This window comes from Rhizophagus irregularis, chromosome 20, assembly GCF_026210795.1.
Source record: "Rhizophagus irregularis chromosome 20, complete sequence".
Classification (NCBI taxonomy): Eukaryota; Fungi; Glomeromycota; class Glomeromycetes; order Glomerales; family Glomeraceae; genus Rhizophagus; species Rhizophagus irregularis.
The window spans coordinates 410,112-430,886 of NC_089448.1; the positions used below are offsets into that span (position 1 = coordinate 410,112).

General features: G+C 25.9%; 4 protein-coding genes across 4 annotated transcripts; 1 reads left to right on the forward strand and 3 right to left on the reverse strand.

Annotated features, from left to right (window-relative positions):
* Positions 1-467: 467 nt before the first annotated feature.
* OCT59_012728 (uncharacterized protein) lies at positions 468-1,988 on the reverse strand (the record flags this gene model as incomplete). The annotated part of the gene is made up of 1 exon (XM_066140318.1): positions 468-1,988. The coding sequence occupies exon 1, from the start codon at positions 1,947-1,949 to the stop codon at positions 468-470; it is 1,482 nt and encodes a 493-aa protein (XP_066001204.1). The 5' UTR covers positions 1,950-1,988.
* Positions 1,989-4,256: 2,268 nt separating this feature from the next.
* On the reverse strand, positions 4,257-4,739 carry OCT59_012729 (uncharacterized protein; the record flags this gene model as incomplete). The annotated part of the gene is made up of 2 exons (XM_066140319.1): positions 4,257-4,398; positions 4,498-4,739. The coding sequence occupies 2 exons, from the start codon at positions 4,737-4,739 to the stop codon at positions 4,257-4,259; spliced, it is 384 nt and encodes a 127-aa protein (XP_066001205.1).
* A 1,639-nt stretch (positions 4,740-6,378) lies between these two features.
* OCT59_012730 (uncharacterized protein) lies at positions 6,379-7,866 on the reverse strand (the record flags this gene model as incomplete). The annotated part of the gene is made up of 1 exon (XM_066140320.1): positions 6,379-7,866. The coding sequence occupies one exon, from the start codon at positions 7,864-7,866 to the stop codon at positions 6,379-6,381; it is 1,488 nt and encodes a 495-aa protein (XP_066001206.1).
* A 3,066-nt stretch (positions 7,867-10,932) lies between these two features.
* Positions 10,933-12,405, forward strand: OCT59_012731 (uncharacterized protein; the record flags this gene model as incomplete). The annotated part of the gene is made up of 1 exon (XM_066140321.1): positions 10,933-12,405. One exon carries the CDS (start codon positions 10,933-10,935, stop codon positions 12,403-12,405), a length of 1,473 nt encoding a protein of 490 aa, XP_066001207.1.
* Positions 12,406-20,775: the final 8,370 nt, after the last annotated feature.

The following is a 20,775-nucleotide window of genomic DNA, read 5'->3' on the forward strand; positions in this document are numbered from 1 at the left end:
AGGGCGTGCCAACTTGATTCCTGGTTAAATATACATAAATATCATAAATATACAATTATTTGTAATTTTATTATATCTTCTAATTATTAATTGCATTGATCTCAAAAATAATACAAACAAATATTTGAATTGAGACATAATAATTAAAGATTTTGACGTTAATAACTACATAGAAATGATTTCTATCATAATTTGTAACAAATTTAAACATTATTTAATATTTTACATGTACATAGTATTTAAGTATACATTCCCAACCGCTGAACTTAATTCAACATTTTAGTCTATATATAAGAAAAGTTTTATAGTTCTCCCTATAAAGAGTTCAATTTTGTCATACGAAATGATTTCTTTTAATAATTTTTTGTAATAATTAGATACATAAATTTGTGATAATTAAAAAAATACAATACACTCATAATAAATAAATCTACATGAATACATATTTAATACAATATTTCTTATCTTTAAGAATCCACACTCATAATATTTATTAAATTTATAAAAAATTCACATCTAAAATCTTTAATTACTCCATTATTCTTATGTTTAATAATCAAATTTTTATAATTATCTGCGTTATAAGTAGGGTCGATTGTAAATATAGAAAGTGCAGGTCGGTCTCTCCATTTTTCTAAGAATTCCTCCAATGCTTCAAAAGAAAATTTATAATCATAAAGAAATATAATTTCTCTTAGACTAGTTGGTGCTGATCTTACTAATATTTTTAATAAGTCGTCTCCAATTTCTAAAAGATTTTTTTCTTCAGTTATTACTTTTTCCATGTCACACACAATTAATAATAATGACTTCAAATTTTTACAAACTTTTAGTAAATTTTCAAATTCACTAAAATGCCTCTCTGATGGTGAAAATGCAAGAGGTAAATATTCAATTGAAGGACAATTTTCATAAATTTTACGAGTAAAAACAAGGGTATCATCATTAAAGTTATCTATAAAATCAAGTTCATAAGATACTAATAAAAACTTTTTTAGTCGTCCTCCACTATTTTCAATTATAATTGAAGCTGCTTTCAAATCATAATAATCTATTTTAAATATCTCAAGATCATGATAAACACACATTTTTAATTGTTGTTCGTTACAGTAACTAAAATCATCAATTATTAATGTTTTTAGTTTACGAAGTTTTGGGAGTACCTTTTGCAATGTTCGATCATTATGCATAAAAATCATTTTTAAATGATTAATAGTATCTGCCTTTTTTACTAATGCGAGAAGAATTTCTTTATAAGGGTCAACATTAGAACTATAATAGTAACGATCATCCTTCCATTCAAAATACTTTAAATTTTTTTGAACTTCAATTAATTTAACAATTCCAAGATTAGCTTCTTTGTCTATGTTATTAACAATGGTGAGCTTCTGTATATATTGAGAAATACGTGCTAATCCATAAAAGTATGAAAAGTCAATAGACGTATCACATTTTAATTCATAAAGTGATTCAAAACGAAGCTTAGCTTCTGGAAAATAAAATATTTGATGCTCAATTGATTTCATATCCAAATACTTCAATTCCGGACATTTCTTCATAAAGACACCATAAAATTCTTGTTGTAAAAACAATCGATGATTCGTTGAAGAAGATCCAGTAGAAATTATAGAGTTTATAATAGTTATATCAACACTTCTACAGAAAGATAAATAATCAAACAAAAGTGATTGATATGAAACTAATGGTTTTTGTATTCCTAGTCTTGTTAGGAATTCTTTAATATCATCAGATAAATATGAAGTAATAATTATAAACAAATAATCTTTATTATTATAATTAATATCATAGCGCCAAGGATTTCTCCATAAAATTGGAATCAAAGTTTCACACCAAAACCTATTGACCATTAGACTTGAAAAGAGGGATTTCGAATTATCCTGTAATTCTCCAAATATTAAGAAAAGTATATCTTTATTAAGTTTTGACATCCTTAATCCAAAAATTGGGAAAACTTTTTTAGAACAATTCTATTATAATTGTTAAAGTTATTTCTAATAATTTTGAATTTTTTTTTTTTAAAGGACAAAAAAAATGGAAAAAATAAAATGTGTATAAGCGGAACCTATTAAATAAATAAAGTTTGTTCTGTGCGACCATGATGATCAAATAATGTTTCACATTGGCAAATCAAACATTACGCCAAATAAAGAATTTTGTAGTACCAGCCAAATGATCGACATTGTTTATTAAGCTAGGATGTAGTTAGGATCAGTCCTAGAAAAGACTGGTCCTGTGTCGGTCTTGGGAATGTCTTCCCAGTATTTGGTATGAAATTAAATTTGGGGACTGGTCCGGACCGGGACCGATTCATATGATTTTTTGTATCCAATAAAAATGAGCCAAATTTTTGTGCTCATCTATTTCTATTTTTTAATATTTCAAAATTTTTAAATTTTCGAAATAATTTTATTTATAGTAAAGTTAGTAAAGTTATATAATCAGACTTCGGAGAAACGCAAATCGTACTATACAATGTTTTTTTATTACTATAATTGTAAATTTAATTACAATCCCGATTTAAATTTCTATTCTACAATTTAATATTTAAATCCTAAAGTAGATTATTGAATATTTCATTGTTTCTTAAACTTCTCTAAATGCATATGTAAATTACAATGAGGAAAAGCAAAGACTATTCATAAATATAAAAATGCTAAAACTTAAATAAATTATAATATTTTTCTAATTATAAACCTTTTCCTTAACGTTAATTAAATGAATCGTGGGACAAATTTCCTAAATACAAATCGGTCCAGTCCCAGTTCTTTTTGGGACCGGACTGGACCGGTGGACTGGACTAAGCCAACCCTAGTTGTAGTGGACGCTCGGTTACTCCACTATTTTTTTTAAAATGTACTCAGCACATTTCACCAATCATATTGTTTATTACAAATACATCGTATATATGGAAAGGTACATATACCGTATTTTGGCGGTAATTAAGCACCCCTTTTTTGCACTTAATGCCGGCCAAGATGCTCATAATTCTGGCCGGGGTGCTTATTTTTGGGGGTGCTTAATAACAGCAAAATACGGTATATATCGGTATTCCCTAGGAATTTTTCCAAGGAATCTAATTTTCTTATAAATTGTTGTTGCCGATCTAATTAGTACTTTTAAAAATGTCCTTTCCGTCAGTTGTTTTAAATTAAGTGAAGCTTTGCGAATAAAATAAAAGAAGTTTTGTTAAAAATATCATAATACATAAAGCTTTAATTGTCTCCGTAATTCTAATAACCGCATTTAACGAAATATAATCGAGGTCACAACTCACAATAGTCTCACTAATAATTTTAAAATAAAACACTAATTAATTAAATTGATTAATGTTTTCGATTTATAAATTTTGAGAGTATTTGCTTGTGGATGATTGAAATTAACTGCTTCTTTTTTTAATTCAAGAATTTTTTTATAAGATTTTTCTGTAATATAATAATCTTTAAACTCACCTTATCATTTTAGAATATTTAAATTCTTTTTAAATTCGAATAGTTTAACAATTCAATGATTAATTTTTGTTTCTATATTGCCGATGACAAGTTCTTTATATATTGATAGAAACTTAATTATAAAATTTCATTTGAAATGATTTACTTTCGCAATAATTATACAATAACTCTTAACAAAATAAAGTTTGTATCTTGTAGTATATAATAAATTAATTAATACATCTACATTAATGCATAGTTAATATATCGGATCCATGCATAAAATATTTATTAAGTTTGTGAAATAATCACATCTAAATAATCAAATTTATATAATTCGGTCGGCCTCTCCATTTTTCTAAGAATTTCTCCAAAGCTTCCAAAGAGAATTTAAAATCATAAAGAAATCTAATTTCTCTTAGACCAGTACTTCGCCAATAATTTCTAAAAGATTTTTTCCCCAAATTATTTGTCCTTCCGGGTCACACACAATTAATGTTAATAACTTCAAATTTTGACAAAATTTAGCAAATTTTCAAATTCACTAAAAAAATGTTTCTTTGACGGTGAAAATTCAAGAGTCAAATATTCAATTGAAGGACAATTTTCATAAATTTTATGAATAAGAATAAGGGAATTTTTAAAAAAGTTATCTACAAAAGTTCATAAGATACTACTAAAAATTTTTTAAGTCGTCCTCCACTAAGGTTGGTTGCCGTAAGTAACGATCATTATATATCGAATTATAATCTTTAGCGGTTGTAATATTATAAACGTAAGCCGTAAATTGGCTGTAAATACTAAATACTACATTGTTGTTTCAAAACGAATATTAGCTTCTGGAAAATGAAATGTTTGATGTTCAAGCAATTTCATATCCAAATATTTCAATTCTGGACATTTCTTCTTTAGCAAAGCATCAATTGCTTTTACAAGAATTTTATGGTGTCTTTATGAAGATTTGATAGAAATTATAGAGTTTATAATTTTTACGAAAATACTTTACAGAAAGATAAATAATCAAACGTAAGTGATTTGTGAAACTAACGGCAATTGTATTCCTAATATTGTTAGAAATTCTCTAGTATCATCAGATAAATAGGAAGTAATAATTGTAAATAAATAATCTTTATTATAATTAATATCATAGCACCAAGGATTTCTCCATAAAATTGGAATCCCAGCTTGACACCAAAACCTATTGATCATTAAACATGAAAATAGGGATTTCGAATCATCCTGTAATTCTCCAAATATTAAGAAGAGAATATCTTTATTAAGTTTTGACATCCTCAACCAAAAAATTAGGAAAACTTTTAGAACAAATCTATTATAATCGTTAAGGTAATTTTTTATATAATTATGAAATTTTTTTTTTAAAAAAAAAAGAAAAAAAAATATGCATATTAAATAAGGTTTGTTGTTCTGTGCGATAGTGATGACAAATCAAACATTAAGCAGCTCTGCAGCCCTCAGCCAAATGATCGACATTTTTATTAAATTAGAATGTAGTGCACGGCCACATTCGATTACTCCACTGTTTTTTTTATTTATTGTCACGAGATATTTTTTTTCTATATAGATATAGGTTATTTTTAGTTTATTTTATATATATTTATATATTTATTTATTTATTTAGTTTATTCTTATGGTTATTGGGCGTATAGACGTAAATCGGAGGCTTAGAGATGGGTGGCTAAGATCAAAGGGGCTTAAACAGGCAAAATCGTCTGATCTGCGGAGGGCGGATGGTGAATTCGTTCGATAGGCGGAGGATTTCAAACGATATAAATAGGACAGACTTGTAAAAATGTGTGCAGTTTTTATTCCAGATACCAATTTGTTTCCGATTTCTTATAAATAAACAGTTTGTTTATGTTGTCACAGTATTCATTATCTTATATTGACCTTTTGTTACATATCGTTTATTTGTTTTATACGATTATTTCCAATTATCAACTAATTAATATTTACACGTTTTAATTATTTCACTGATCAAATACCGATTGCTCACTATTTGCGCACACGTTCGATTTACTTCACCATTTGATATTTAACTTCATATTACCTTGCTGATTGTTAACCGTTCCTTATTTATGTTTCTGTTACTACCTAACTTAACGTTAAAACTGGTGGTAACATTATTAATTAATTAATCAACTTTTATAATGAGCTCAGCACATTTTACCAATCATATTGTTTATTGCAAATACATCGTGAGTATGGAAAAGTTGCAGATTAAACTTCCTGCCCATTTTCCTAATTTCTTATACAACTAGTTTCTTATAAATTATTGTTGCCGAACTAATTAGTACTTCCTTTTCATTAGCAGTTTACTATTGCTTTTAAATTTGATCTCGAAAGTGGAAACGAGAATGAAAAACATTCAATTAAAGGGTAGTCTTGCGAATATAATTAAGAAAATTTTGTTATAATTGTCATAATACATTAAGCTTTAATTGTCTCAGAAAATTTAAAACCGCATTTAATAAAATGTAATTTAAAAGATCTCAAGGTCACGATAGTCTAATATGTTTAAGTAGTCTAATATGTTTAAGGTAAAACCACCAATTAATCAAGTTTATTAATATCATTTTGATTTATAAAATTTTGCTTATGAACGAATTAACTGCTTTTATACTAATTCTTTTTATATAATTTTTCTGTATGTAATACTCTTCAAACTCATTTTATCTTTAGAATACTTAAATTCTTCTAAAATTCGACTAGTTTAACAATTCAATGATGAATTTTTGTTTTTATATTGACGATGATAAGTTTTTTGTATATTGACAGAAACTTAATTATAAAAAGTTCAATTTTGTCATATGAAATGATTTACTTTAATAATTTATTACAATAATTAGATACATAAATTAATAAAATATATAATACGCTCTTAACAAAATAAAGTACATAAATACATAGTTTAATATATAGGATCCATATTCAAAATATTTATTAAATTTATGAAATAATCACATCTAAAATCTTTAATTACTCCATTATCCTTATATTTATTAATCAAATTTTTATAATTTTCTCCTTTATAAATAGGGTCAATTGTAAGTATGGTAATTGCAGGTCGACCCCTCCATTTTTCTAAGAATTCCTCCAAAGCTTCCAAAGAGAATTTAAAACCATAAAGAAATCTAATTTCTCTTAGACTGGTTGGAGCTGATCTAGCTAATACTTTTAATAAATCTTCTCCAATTTCTAAAATATTTTCATCTCCAGTTATTACTCTTTCCATGTCACACAAAATTAATGTTAATAATTTCAAGTTTTGACAAACTTTTAGTAAATTTTCAAATTCACTAAGATGTTTCTTTGATGGTGTAAATGCATGTGACAAATATTCAATTAAAGGACAATTTTCATAAACTTTACGAATAAAAATAAGAGAATCTTTTTCAAAATCATCTACATAATCATCAAGTTCATAAGATACTAAAAAAAATTTTTTTAGGCGTCCTCCACTATTTTCAATTATAATTGAAGCTGCTTTCAAATCATAATAATCTATTTTAAAGATCTCAAGATCATGATAGACACACACTTTTAATTGTTCTTCACTAAAATTCCTAAAACTAGTTATTAACGTTTTTATTTTATGAAATTTTGGGAGTACTTTTTGCAACGTGTGATCTAAACATTCTAAATATATTCCTAAATAATCGATAGTATCTGCCTTTTTTTCTAATGCAAGAAGAATTTCTTTATAAGGATCTACTTTAGAAATATAACCATCAAAAAAATCTACCCATGCAAAATGCCTTAAATTTTTTTGAACTTCAATTAATTTAACAATTCCTAAGTTAGATTCTTCGTTTGTAATATTAATAATCATGAGTTTCTGTATATGTTGACAAATTCGTGCTAATCCATAAAAGTATGAAACGTCAATAGACGTATCACATTTTAATTCATAGAGCGATTCAAAACAAAGCTTAGCTTCTGGAAAATGAAATATTTGATGCTTAAGTGATCTCATATCAAAATATTTCAATTCTTGACAATTCTTCATAAAGACAACACAAAATTCTTGTTGTAAAAACAATTGATGGTTTGTTGAAGAAGATCCGGTAGAAATTATAGAGCTTAAAACATTTATATCAACATTTCTACAGAAAGATAAATAATCAAACAGAAGGGATTTGCGTGAAACTAATGGTTTTTGTATTCCTAATCTTTTTAGGAATTCTTTAATATCATCAGATAAATAAGAAGCAATGATTATAAATAAATAATCTTTATCATAATACTTAATATCATAGCACCAGGGGTTCCTCCATAGAATTGGAATCACAGTTTCACACCAAAACCTATTAACCATTAGACATGAAAATAGGGATTTCGAATCATACTGAAATTCTTCAAATATTAAGAAAAGAATATCTTTATTAAGTTTTGACATTCTTTACCCAAAAATTAAGAAAAATCTTTTATAATAAATCTATTATAATTGTTAAGGTTATTTTTAATATAATTCTGAAATTTTTTTTTTTAAAAAAAAAGAAAAAAAAAGCGTATAAGCAGAGCTATTACTATAAAATAAATAAGGTTTGTTCTGTGCGACCGTGATGATGCAAATAATGTTTCGCAAACAATACGCCAAATAAAGGCAGCCAAATGAAATGATCGACAGCTTATTAAACTAGAATGTAGTGCTCGGTTACTCCACTATTTTTTTTCTTATTTATTATTCAAACTTTTATAATTGTAAGAAAGTGCAGATTGGTAGGTCTTCCCGCCAATTTTCCTAGGAATTATTCCAAGGAATTTAATTTCTCATAAGAGTTATTGTTGCAGTTTTCTTTCTACCCTGTAAAAAATTTTATTCGTGATTTCTGTAAAAACTCCGTGAATATGATACTACGGAAAGTAACTAAAAATCTAAGTTACTCATGATTTGAGGTTTTAAGTTCCGTAAATATGGTATATTTACGGAAATAAACTTTTTATAGGGCAGCAGTTTAATTTTGTCTTTTAATTTGGTGAAATGTTCTCTCGAAAGATTGTTGTTTCCATGTTGGCGATGACAATTTCTTTATATATTGACAAGATACTTGTTACAGAATCAACGAACTGAGGTATTTTAAATTCACAAAACTTATTCAATATTATTTCCGTCTTGATAAATTTTTTTTTCCGAATTTTTAATTGTTTTTCGTGAATTTAATATTGTTTGTTAAAAAAGAACTTTTTTCACATTGTAGTACATGATACATTATATCATTATCAACATTATTTATGAAAATTGGATAATAAGGATGAAATGAGATGTTTCAATTGCATAATAAATCACAAGTGTGATGCCTATTAGGTAAAAACTTCTAATGAATGAGCGTATATCTTAAAGCGATCTTAAGTTATTAATTTCAAAGTAATTAATGGTAAATTTATTTTTTGTTTTATTAATTTTATTGATAATTATGAGAAAAAAAGTATTTTCAGAAATTTGTTCTATAGGTATCGAACTACGAGAGTGACGCAAAAAGTCTGATACGCAAAAAAAAAGATCGCCGTATTCATGAGTCGACATGATTCTAATAATCGTTTGGGAATGAAAATATAGGTCAGTTGATGTATAATGTATAAGCAACATGTTTAACAATACTGCTTTTAAGATGCTAAACGATTATGACACTCATACTGTATCTCAAAAATCAGCTAAGTACGGTAGTAATTTCATTCATGGTTGCTCCTTGAAAATCCTCATTATTTGGACTTTAAAGATAATTTTCAGAGTGTTTCTTTTAGAAGGGGCATTTCTAAAGCTTTTTTCAATTATTTTAAATATTTTTATTATAGAAAACAGTTTTGCCTCAATCTTTGAAGCAGATTTCTTTTAGCAAAGCTTTCATCGGGAAATTTTTTTGAGGGATATATATCGATGAAATGATCATTGTGATATATATTGATAATAATCTGACTCGTTGAGCATTATCGACTTTTTTTTATCCAAAACTGATAAACTTTTTGTTAAATAAACATTATTTGTATAAAAAAAATCATGAGGGACCGTTAGAAATCATTTCCGATTTCGAATTTCTGCAATTCCCATGATTAATACATCTGATTCTACAAGAAATCAATTATTCTATCATTTTTTTAAGCTTTGAACATAAATACTATGTATTATAAAATTATAAATGAGAGCTATGACCGCAACAATACTGATATAGGTGACGCATCGCAACCTTAGTTTCATTTAGTTAGAATTTAAAAATGCATATAATTGGTCAAAATTTTTGATATAGTTAGATTTTAACTTTGCGTAATTTTAGTTAGATTTTAAAATAGTAAGATATTGGGATTGCTATTTTGAAGATAATTTGTGCGACTAGATCTGCGGGTAGCAAAACAATATGGTCCGTTACATATACCACGATAGTAATCAATAAAAATAAATTTTTTCTTTTGAAAATTCTTTTTTTGCAAAATGTTTCGTTGGAATATGTTACCCGTGTTGTCCATACAAAAAATACTGACCATAGTCAAAAGTGTTGTGTACTGCTAATAGTAAATTTTTTTTGCCGGATCTCACCTATATTAGTATTGTTCGGGGTCCTTAGCTTGAGAGCGATCATATATAAAATTTGTAGGTAGCTTATTAACTCTGGTAATATAGTCACTTGGAGAATTTGTTTTTATCGACCAGTGTGGGTGTATTTACCAGCGGTTTCGGTTTTGGTTAATCTACGGATACGGGCTATATTTCACCCTAAACTACACTGTATATATGGTATATAATATTTACATAAATAATATTCAGATTTATACCATGGTTGATGGCTCCTAATATAAACAGATTGAAAATTCATTATAATATTGATAGTAGAATAAAATTCTCACCGTTAAAAAAAACATTCTGACTGTAGTGTAATGTTGTACATCAAAAAAGATTGAATTTATACATAAATTTTAGAGAAATATGCATTTTATTACTTGAATTAGTCACGTGACTATTTAGTATCAAACTGGAACGACGTGACCTAGTAATTGACCAGGTGTTTTTCAAGGCGTGTTTTAAAAATACCTTATAAGCACTTAAGAAAAAAAAAATGCAAAGAAATGCTTACCTAAAATATTTCTCATGATTCTTTTTACTTTTATAAAATTTTTTGATTATTGTAAATCTTTATTTAATTATAAATAATTAAAAAGATAATTTTTATATTGAATTAAATAAAAATTTATCTGCTATTTTTGGGTTGGTAGCGCAAAGTCACGTTACCAAAATTTTTTTACATAATTAGTATAAATAATCCGAACATCAATTTTTGGTCAAATCAAATATTTGGCGTAATGTTTGTTGTCGTGAAACATTACTTGTCATCGCACAGAATGATCCGGAATTTTACTCCGGTTGCTCATTTGATTTCGTTTAAAAAATTTTTAAACAATTTTTTAAATATTACGAAAAATTATATTTAAGGATATTTACTATTAATAGACCAAATCATATGTTATTTTAAAAATGTCAAAACTCAATAAAGATATTCTTTTCTTAATATTTGATGAATTACAAGATGATTCAAAATTTCTCTTTTCATGTCTAATGGTCAATAGAATTTGGTGTGAAACCGGGGTTCCAATTCTATGGAAAAATCCTTGGTGTTATGATATTAATTATAATAAAGATTATTTGTACAACATTATTACTTCATATTTATCTGATGATATTAAAGAATTTCTAACAAGTCAAAGTATCCGATTACCGGCATTTTCACACCATTCACTTTTATTTGATTATTTATCTTTTTGTAGAAGTATTAACGTAAATACTATAAATATTATAACTTCTATTGGGTCAACTTCATCATATAATCAATTTCTTTTACAACAAGAATTTTATGGTCTCTTTATGAAGAAATTTCCAGAGTTAAAATACTTGGATATGAAATCTATTAAACATCAAATCTTTTATTTCCCAGAAGCTAGGTTTCGGTTTGAATCACTTTTCGAATTAACATGTGACACATTAATAAATTTTTCGTATTTTTATGGATTGGCACAGTTATGTCAATATATACAGAGATTAATCATTGTTAATTTAGACCCAAATAATTATCATGGGATTGCTAAATTAATTGGAGTTCAGAAAAATTTAAAGTATTTTGAATGGAAAGATGAACATGAATTATATGTTCCTAGATTAGATTCTTACAAAAAGATTCTTCTTGCATTAGAAAAAAATGCAAATACTATCACTGATTTAAAGATACACTTTACATTTGTTAATAATCACACGTTACCAAAAGTACTCCCAAAATTTCATAAACTAAAAACATTGATAACTAGATTTGATAATTTCAACGAAGAACAATTAAAAATGTGTGTATATCATGACCTTGAGATCTTTAAAATAGATTATCACTATTTGAAAGCAGCTTCTATTATAGTTGAAAATAGCGGAGGACATATAAAGAAAATCTTATTAGGACCTTTTAATGCTTATGCAGATAACATCGGTGAAGATTCTTTTATTTTTATACGTAATATTCATAAAAATTGTCCTTTAATTGAATATTTGCCTCTTATATTTCCACCAACAAAGAAACATTTCGTTGAAATTGAAGAGTTATTAAAAATTTGTCAAAATTTGAAATTGTTATTATTAATTATATATGATTATAGTATATATGAAGAATCAATTTATGATGAAAAAATTTTAGAATATGGAGAAAATTTATTAAAAATATTAATTAGTTCAACACTTAGTAATATAAAAGAAATTAGATTTTGTGGTGTTTTTAAATTTTCTTTAGTAGCTTTAGAGAAATTTTTAGAAACATGGAAAGGTAATGCACTTTCCATACTTACATCCAATTATACTTATGAAGAAGAAGATTATAAAGAACTGATTAATAAATATAAAAATAATGGAGTGATCAAAGATTTTAGATGTGAATCTTATACAAATGTAGCAAATATGGATTTTAAGATATGAAATAATATCAATATTTTAGAATTAATTTATTTTAAACAAAATTAGTAATAAATGATTTTAACCTTTAAATTTATTTACCAAATTCCATATTAGTAATTTATTTACTGTACACGTAAAAAAATTTTTACTTCTTGTATTTGATACTAAATTGTGTAACATAATAATTCGACAATTATGGTCGTACAGAGCAATCCAATTTGATAGAGTTCGTTTCTTAAACTCTTTATTTTTATTTAACAAAAAAATTAATACCTTAAAAAAAATTATGCTTGAAGTTACCTTTATTTCAATTATAAAATATTTATATTAAAACGTTTCTCTATTATTTTTTGATAAAGAATATCAAAACTCAATATAGATATTCTTTTCAATACAAGATTATTCAAAATCTTTTCATATCTAATGGTCAATAGATTTTAGTGTGAAATTGTTTATGGAGAAATCCTTAGTACCATGGCTATCTTAAGGAGTATACTATATTTATTATTTTCTATTATCTGATTAGTATTTAAGATAAAGAATCCAGACAATTACCGGTATTTTTACATCAGTCACTTTGTTTGGTTATTTATCTTTCTTTATATAAATATTATGAATACCGTAATTTCTATTGTGTTTTCTTTATCTTATAATCAAATTCTTTTACAAGCAAGAATTTTACAGAATTAATGTATTTGTTATGAAATCAATCAGACATCAATAACAAATATTTCAGAAGCTTTTGAAACATTTGTAAATTAATTTCTTTATACTTCTATGAACTAACACGTATCTGTCAACATAAAGAGACATGGAATTGTTAAATTAATTGAAGTTCAAAGGATTTAAAGTATCTTGAATTGTCTTGCCAATCATATTGATTTTAACTTTTATCTCTGGTCAAATTGTACGGTCAATTGAATGAATTCAAAAAATTATAAAATTTTCTCATTATAAGTCGACTCTTCATATGAATAAACTAAATTAGAAATTTTATTAAAATTTTAGTTGTTCAATACCGATTAAAATAAGGAAATTATATTTTGGAGGCCTTAGGGAAATTCTTAGGAAAATAGTAAGATTATGCACCCTCCATACTTACAGTACATCCAATTATATTTATGAGAAAGTTCATATTAATTGAATAATAAATATAAAATCGATGGAGTAATATTTCCGAATATAGCAAATATACTGTATATTGACTTTAAGATATTAATACTAGTAAGTGCTTTCATGTTAAAATTTTAGAATTTATTGTATTTTTAATTTTTTTTTAATGAGTTTTAGGAATATTGTTTTCTAACCTAAAATATGATCATTTCAATATACGAGAATAAACAAATTAGAATTTAGAGTCTAGTATCACGAGATTATATTTTCTTGGACGAGCTAACGATATCATAGTTAAAAATATTAATTAATACAGCAATATATAAAAAAATGCAAATAAAATACGTTACAGTAGTTAAAAAATTATTAATAAACAGTAATCATTTACTTTACCAACTTCTAAATATTAACTAATTTGTTACACCATCAAAATTATGTTTTTTTGATTCAATTTGGATCGAAATTCTGGGAGCCAATAAATAATAATTCAAAGTAGCTAAGTATATATAATTTATTAGTAATTAATGAATATAATTTGAAATTGGTTAAAAATTTAAATGAAAAGTAGAGTTATAAGACGAACTAACCCTGATTATTTATAAATTATTGGATTATTATTATTTGAATAATAAAACAAATTACTAAAATTAAATGTACCACTTCAGTTCGGAATTGACGTCGTTCAACTCCAAAACTGATCTCAAGTTGCACTTTTCCATCATTATATTTTATTAGATGTAAAATTTTTATTTGTACAGCCCTTAAGAATATAAAAAATTTTAATTATATAAAAATTTGATTTTTTACTATATAAATATGGTTTACTATGTATTTTATAATTTTATAAATAAATAAAATGTTTTAAATAATAGATAAAAATTTAATAAAAAAATGTACATAGTTTTCATAATCAAGAGACGGAGTGGCGAATATTTTATTGTAAAGTTTATTTTTTTTTTACATCTAAATTAATTATTTCAACAAACAAATAAACGAATATTATATAACTAAATTTAATTTTAAACCCCTTTTTCTTCTAAATGTAAATAATATATGAGTTAGTGATTACCGAAGATGCGGTCGTAAAAGGTATATAGTATATCATGTGATTTGGATTCAGAATTATTGATAATTCTGGTAATTTCGGCAAAGAAATTTTGCAACAATTCATATTAACGATCACCGTGACTTTAATGAATTTATTTTTTTTATATTCATATATTTACTTGTATAAATCATATTATCACGCATGAGATATTATATATTTAAATATACTTAATATACTTTAAAATTTATTTAATAAAAACGCGTTCAGTTTACGCTACTAATATAATAATATAGTGAGAAAGAAAAAGATAAAAATAAAAAAATAAATTATTCAAATTACAAACTAAGAATTTTGAAGAAAATCTCATAAGTCATAGTGTTTAAATAATTTATGATAAGAAAAAAGAAATCAGGTATAATAATGTTATCTAATTTATATAATTCATCCGTATCTAAATATCTAAAAGAACGTTAAATTTAATAATTTAATAATTTATGGTAAATTTTAAACATTTTATAAAAATAATTCTTACTATCAGGAATTTCCAATTCATCTTGTTCTTCTGAATGAAGGTTAGGATTGTTATGTACTTCATCTTCGTCTATCAAATATAAAATTAAAAATCATAAAATACTAATAATTATTATAAGAATTTAAATAATTGTTTTATCATCATACCATCATCATTGATATGAAGTCTCTTTACTTGTTGTTGCATTGTTTCAATCTTATAATCATTTTGAATATCTAAAAAATCAACTGAAAAGGGATATTTAAATGGAATATATATACTTGGATGCTATTATAAGAATGGGATTGGAACCGAAATTGATAAGTATAAAGATGCTGCTAACAGAGGAAATAAAGATGCACGAAAAAGACTAGAAATGATAAGTTCAGTCTAATCATATTTTTATAATAGTTCAAAATCGTTTCTATCATTCTAAATATTATAAATTTAATTATTAAATAAAATATAACTTAAAGAAGCAAGTATGTTAAATTGAATTGTACCATGTTATATATTGGCGGTGTATGGCGGAGTCTTTGCACAGAACTGAAATATTGTGAGAAATAGTTTTTTACATCCGTAGTATACAATTATCACGTGAAAATAAGGATAAATTTAAAAAGAAATTAAAAAAATAAAATTGGCACCGAATAAATTATAATTCAATTACTTGACTAATTTCATCAATAATTTGGAATTATTTCTATTTTGATAAATGTCAAAGACCTGCTATAGGTAATTGCAGTTCTCTCAACCAATAAATTAAAGAGGATATTATTTTTGTATAACTTCTACTACTTTAAATAAAGATTATAGTAAATAACTTTCTATACTGCGTATTTTAATCATTTCAATAACAAAACAGTTTCTAAAATTAAAAAAAATCCATTTTGCTTTCATATCCCACCTGAGTAGATCCGAAGAAACTTTATATCGTTACATTATACCTCATGTCTCTTTACATCATCTAATAACAAAATATCAAAGTATTTTCATATAATCATATCTAATATATCTTATATACTACAATAAAAATTGATCTTCACCTATTTAAAAAGTAATAAAATGGGTGTTTGGCAAGTTATATTACGTGTTTCTCCAAAAATTTGATATATTATAGTAAGTTTTTTTATTGGATAAAATATTGATATGAGATTAGAGATTAGATACTATAATATCATTGACTTTATATAAGTAATAATGCAAACTATTTTATCGATACGCAGTATATTATAATCAGTATATAAATTTGTTATACTTACACCTGCAAATTTTCCATATAACTTAGATAGACTTTCAGTATACTTTTTTATAGTCCGAAAAATAAGCATAGTACAACACTTCAACTCTTAATTAGGGAATATTAAATTCTAAGATCTTGTGTAACTATCAAATTTCATTTTTTAAAACGCCAAAATGAAGTTTTCGTGTCTATAATAATTAGTTATTAAATAATACTATAGTATAAGTATTTAATTAATCTTAACTCAGTCCCACAGTCCAAATAAACTCAGATAGTCAATAGTCTCCCTAGTTCCCACAGGTTTACATATGAAAACGCCGAAATGATTAATCAGTTTTTTGCGTCTGTAATAATTAGTTATTAAATAATACTATAGTATAAGTATTTAATTAATCTTAACTCAGTCCCACAGTCCAAATAAACTCAGATAGTCAATAGTCTCCCTAGTTCCCACAGGTTTACATATGAAAACGCCGAAATGATTAATCAGTTTTTGCGTCTGTAATAATTAGTTATTACTATAGTATAAGTATTTAATTAATTCTCCATAGTTCCCACAGGTTTACATATGAAAACGCCGAAATGATTAATCAGTTTTTGCATCTGTAAAAATTAGTTATTAAATAATACCATAGTATAAGTATTTAATTAATCTTAACTCAGTCCTACAGTCCAAATTAACTCAGATAGTTGATAATCTCATCAGTTTTTGCGTCTGTAATAATTAGTTATTAAATAATACTATAGTATAAGTATTTAATTAATCTTAACTCAGTCCTACAGTCCAAATAAACTCAGATAGTTGATAATCTCCCTAGTTCCCACAGGTTTACATATGAAAACGCCTAATCAGTTTTTGCGTCTATAATAATTAGTTATTAAATAATACTATAGTATACAGTATTTAATTAATCTTGTTAGCATGTTTAATTTATTTAAGCTTTCAAGACTCAAGAGATACTAATACCATTGCTAAACTATATATCAAAAATAAATTTAGCTTGAATAAAAATTTTTAATAAATTTATTTAATTAACAATAAGAAATGCTTTAATAATATGGGAATATTGCACAATATCATATAATCTTTAATTATATGGTTTATAGGGAGTAAATCATATTAACTATGTACTATAAGCCACAATTATACATATTAGTCATCATTAAATCAATTAATATTACTAGTTTAGGTTAAATAACTTATAAATTAATTGTGACTCATAGATAATCTTGATTTTTTTTATCTATTTTATTATTATTCTTATTATTATTCACTATGATCTATGTATTCAAAGGTTTTAAAAAATATATAAATACCCTTAATTTCCTCAAGGAAAAAATCAAAAACCAAATTTCAATTTTCAAATCTTACAAATCTTGCAAAACTTTTACAATCACCTAAATTTCAATTCAAATTTATAATTTACAATTACAAAATGTCTTATCATTTGTGTCCAAATACTATCAATACTATCTTAAGTGAATTTCCTATCAACAAATGTTACAATAATCCTTTACCTATCATTGAAACATCTCAACCTTATTTACCATTACTTACCGGATTTTTTTACATTCTTTTTATAATTCTCCTCATATATACCAACCTTCTCACTAATACAATTGTCCTAATTCTTCACTTATTGAAATTCATGTGCACTATAATCATTTCTCTCAACCAACTCCTATCTCTTCCTTCATATCTACTTAATATATTTTATTCTTTTAAACATTTATTATTATCAATTCTTTTTCGTATTTTATTTACATTATTATCTATTCTTCTTCATTTTCTTTATTTACTCAATTGCATAATTCAGATTCTCATCTTTTCTTATTCTCTACTTTATAAAATAACCTATTTAGTGAATATCATTCTCCTTTTAATCTCCCAATATCTTAATTAAATAAACTTATATTACGTAGCTTGGCCCATTGCTTACCAAATATAGCATGGAGACGTAATCTTTCCCCTTTGGTCAACTTGGGATTACTTGACCATTCTTAGATAGATAATTTTTACAAGGGGATCGTTTGCATCGCCCTTAATTGGTGTCAGAGAGATCCTTTGTCTTGTAAAAATTTACCCTTTCTTGATCATTTGACCATTCTTAGATAGATAAATTTTACAAGGGGATCGTTTGCATCGCCCTTAATTGGTGTCAGAGAGGTCCTTTGTCTTGTAAAATTTACCTTTCTTGTGATCATTTGATCTATCTCATGTGATTTCCTTCTTCACATGTGATACCCTTTATTTCATTCCTTTGTTGAGTTCTTTCCTTAATAACTTATTAACTCAACAAAATCCATCACCGTTGGTTCCACAATTTTTGTGTCCAAGTTCAATTCTTGGAGGTGATTTTCTTATTAATTAGATTAACTTCTTTTTTTCTTCTTTTATAGGGAGTTCCAGACGAAATTACAAACTAGATTTTAGGTAGAAAATATTTTTTTTGTTTTTTTTAGTGATGTTTTAACACTACTTATTTTCTTTTTCCTTCAATTAAAAAATACTATTATAGTTGGGGACTAGACCAACCAAAAAATAAAATTACCTAAGGGCGAATATCTTCATATCTTCATAGTTCCTGCCACATAAATGTCTCCCAATACTTTATCTCTCGAACAAGAATTATTTTTTTTCGCGTTAAAGCAGGTGTTTTATAAGGCATTATGCAAGGTACTGTATTTTTAAATAATTTCGAGTATCTATTGGTTTGGAATGATGTCAAAAAACTTTCTAACAAAGCTTATTTCATCAAAAGTATTTGAAAGCATAGAGGAAGTATTGAGGAAGGCGGAGTCTCACTGGACAAAATTGAAAGACAAACTGGTCAAAAAAAATTGAACTGGAAGACCTTTTAATCCTATACCGAACATCTTGATATTATTCTATATTCTAATAATGGAAAATTCATAGCACTAGGGTGCCGAGATTTGTTCACCTTTATGAATCTATATGAGAAAAAACTTCGCCAAGATCATCTTAACTTTGAATTAGAACAAAAAAATTAGGCAAGTTTTTAATAAAGTCGTTCATTTTTTTGTTCAATAATTGTTGTTGAATAAAATTTTTGGTTCTAGTTCCACGTTTTATGAGCTTTGTCATATTTTCATGAAAATCTTTGTTAATTATAGTTAAATAATGCTTTTGATAGTGATGACGGCGGAATCTTTTTACGCTCATTCCATGGAGATTTGCGTCAGCATTCGCCACTTGCTCGCGGGTGGTTCATTCATTGGTAGCATCTTGCCGACACCTGCATTTATCTCAAGAACTGGTATACATTTTTTATCAATAATTCTGCAACGTCAGATGACATAAAGAACTCAAATAAAGACCAACAAGCGAGATATCGCTAAAAATTCAAACCTGAATTTTCTAACAGTACCAGTGCCCAACAACCTAAATGTACAATCCTTCTCCAGACCATCGGTTTATAATAATGATAATAAAATAATAGACAATTTATAAAGGGTCATTTGTCGAGCTGTCTTTAAAATCATAAAAAGTTAGAACGTACTAGTACGTACAGTAATTAGAGGCTTAGGGCAAATATCGAAAACTTTAAAAAGATATTTTGTCCTAATGGAACTAGAATACATGTTTCTAATATTTTAGAAAATTACATGTATTGACGTTCATACCATCTTAAACTATTAACAAATCATTATTTTTCTATTAATCCTTACAAAATCATAACAAAATTCATTTGTTTTAAAACCTTAACAAAAATGTTTTGTATGTAAAGTACTTCTTATCAAGTTAACGTGGAATTGTTATATGAATTGCCCGGCAATTCCAAAAAGCCCGGCCCTTCAACTAGACCAATTTATAAACGGTTTATAGGCCGGTTCTGAGCTGTTCTTGTCTTTTTCATTTGATTTTTTTTATTTTTTGATGTACGTATCCTATGTCATGTCTTGTAAATTGTCACATGATATTCTGATTAATTAAGCTTCTTTATACTTTTTGATAATCTATTCATTTATATTATTTATATTGAATTTCGCTATTAGCTGTTTTTTCCTTTAAAACGTCTTAATTTGTTAAAATAAATTTAGATGAACGATATCCAGGATTTTCTCCTATACCATAATATGATGAAAATAATAATGAATCTAGTGATATTGACAATGAACCTGAAATGAAAATATTTAGGAAGAAGCTTAGGATATAAGAAGAAAAAGGGATAAGAAACAATGCTCTATTTGTAAATCATGATATCATCACGAAATTGTCCCAAAAGAATGTAAAGTATGATAAAGAAAATGCTTATTTTATCATTAATATGAGGACTATGAGGTACATGATAATGGGCGTCCTTAACGTGTATATACATCTTACCAGAATTTAGGAGCTATACACTTGCACGTGATAGCGTTAACGTTAATAGCCAGTTCGTACGTTAATATCGTACACCCCACTATACATTAAGGAACCCCATGATAATATGCATTAAGGTTAGGATCGGTGCG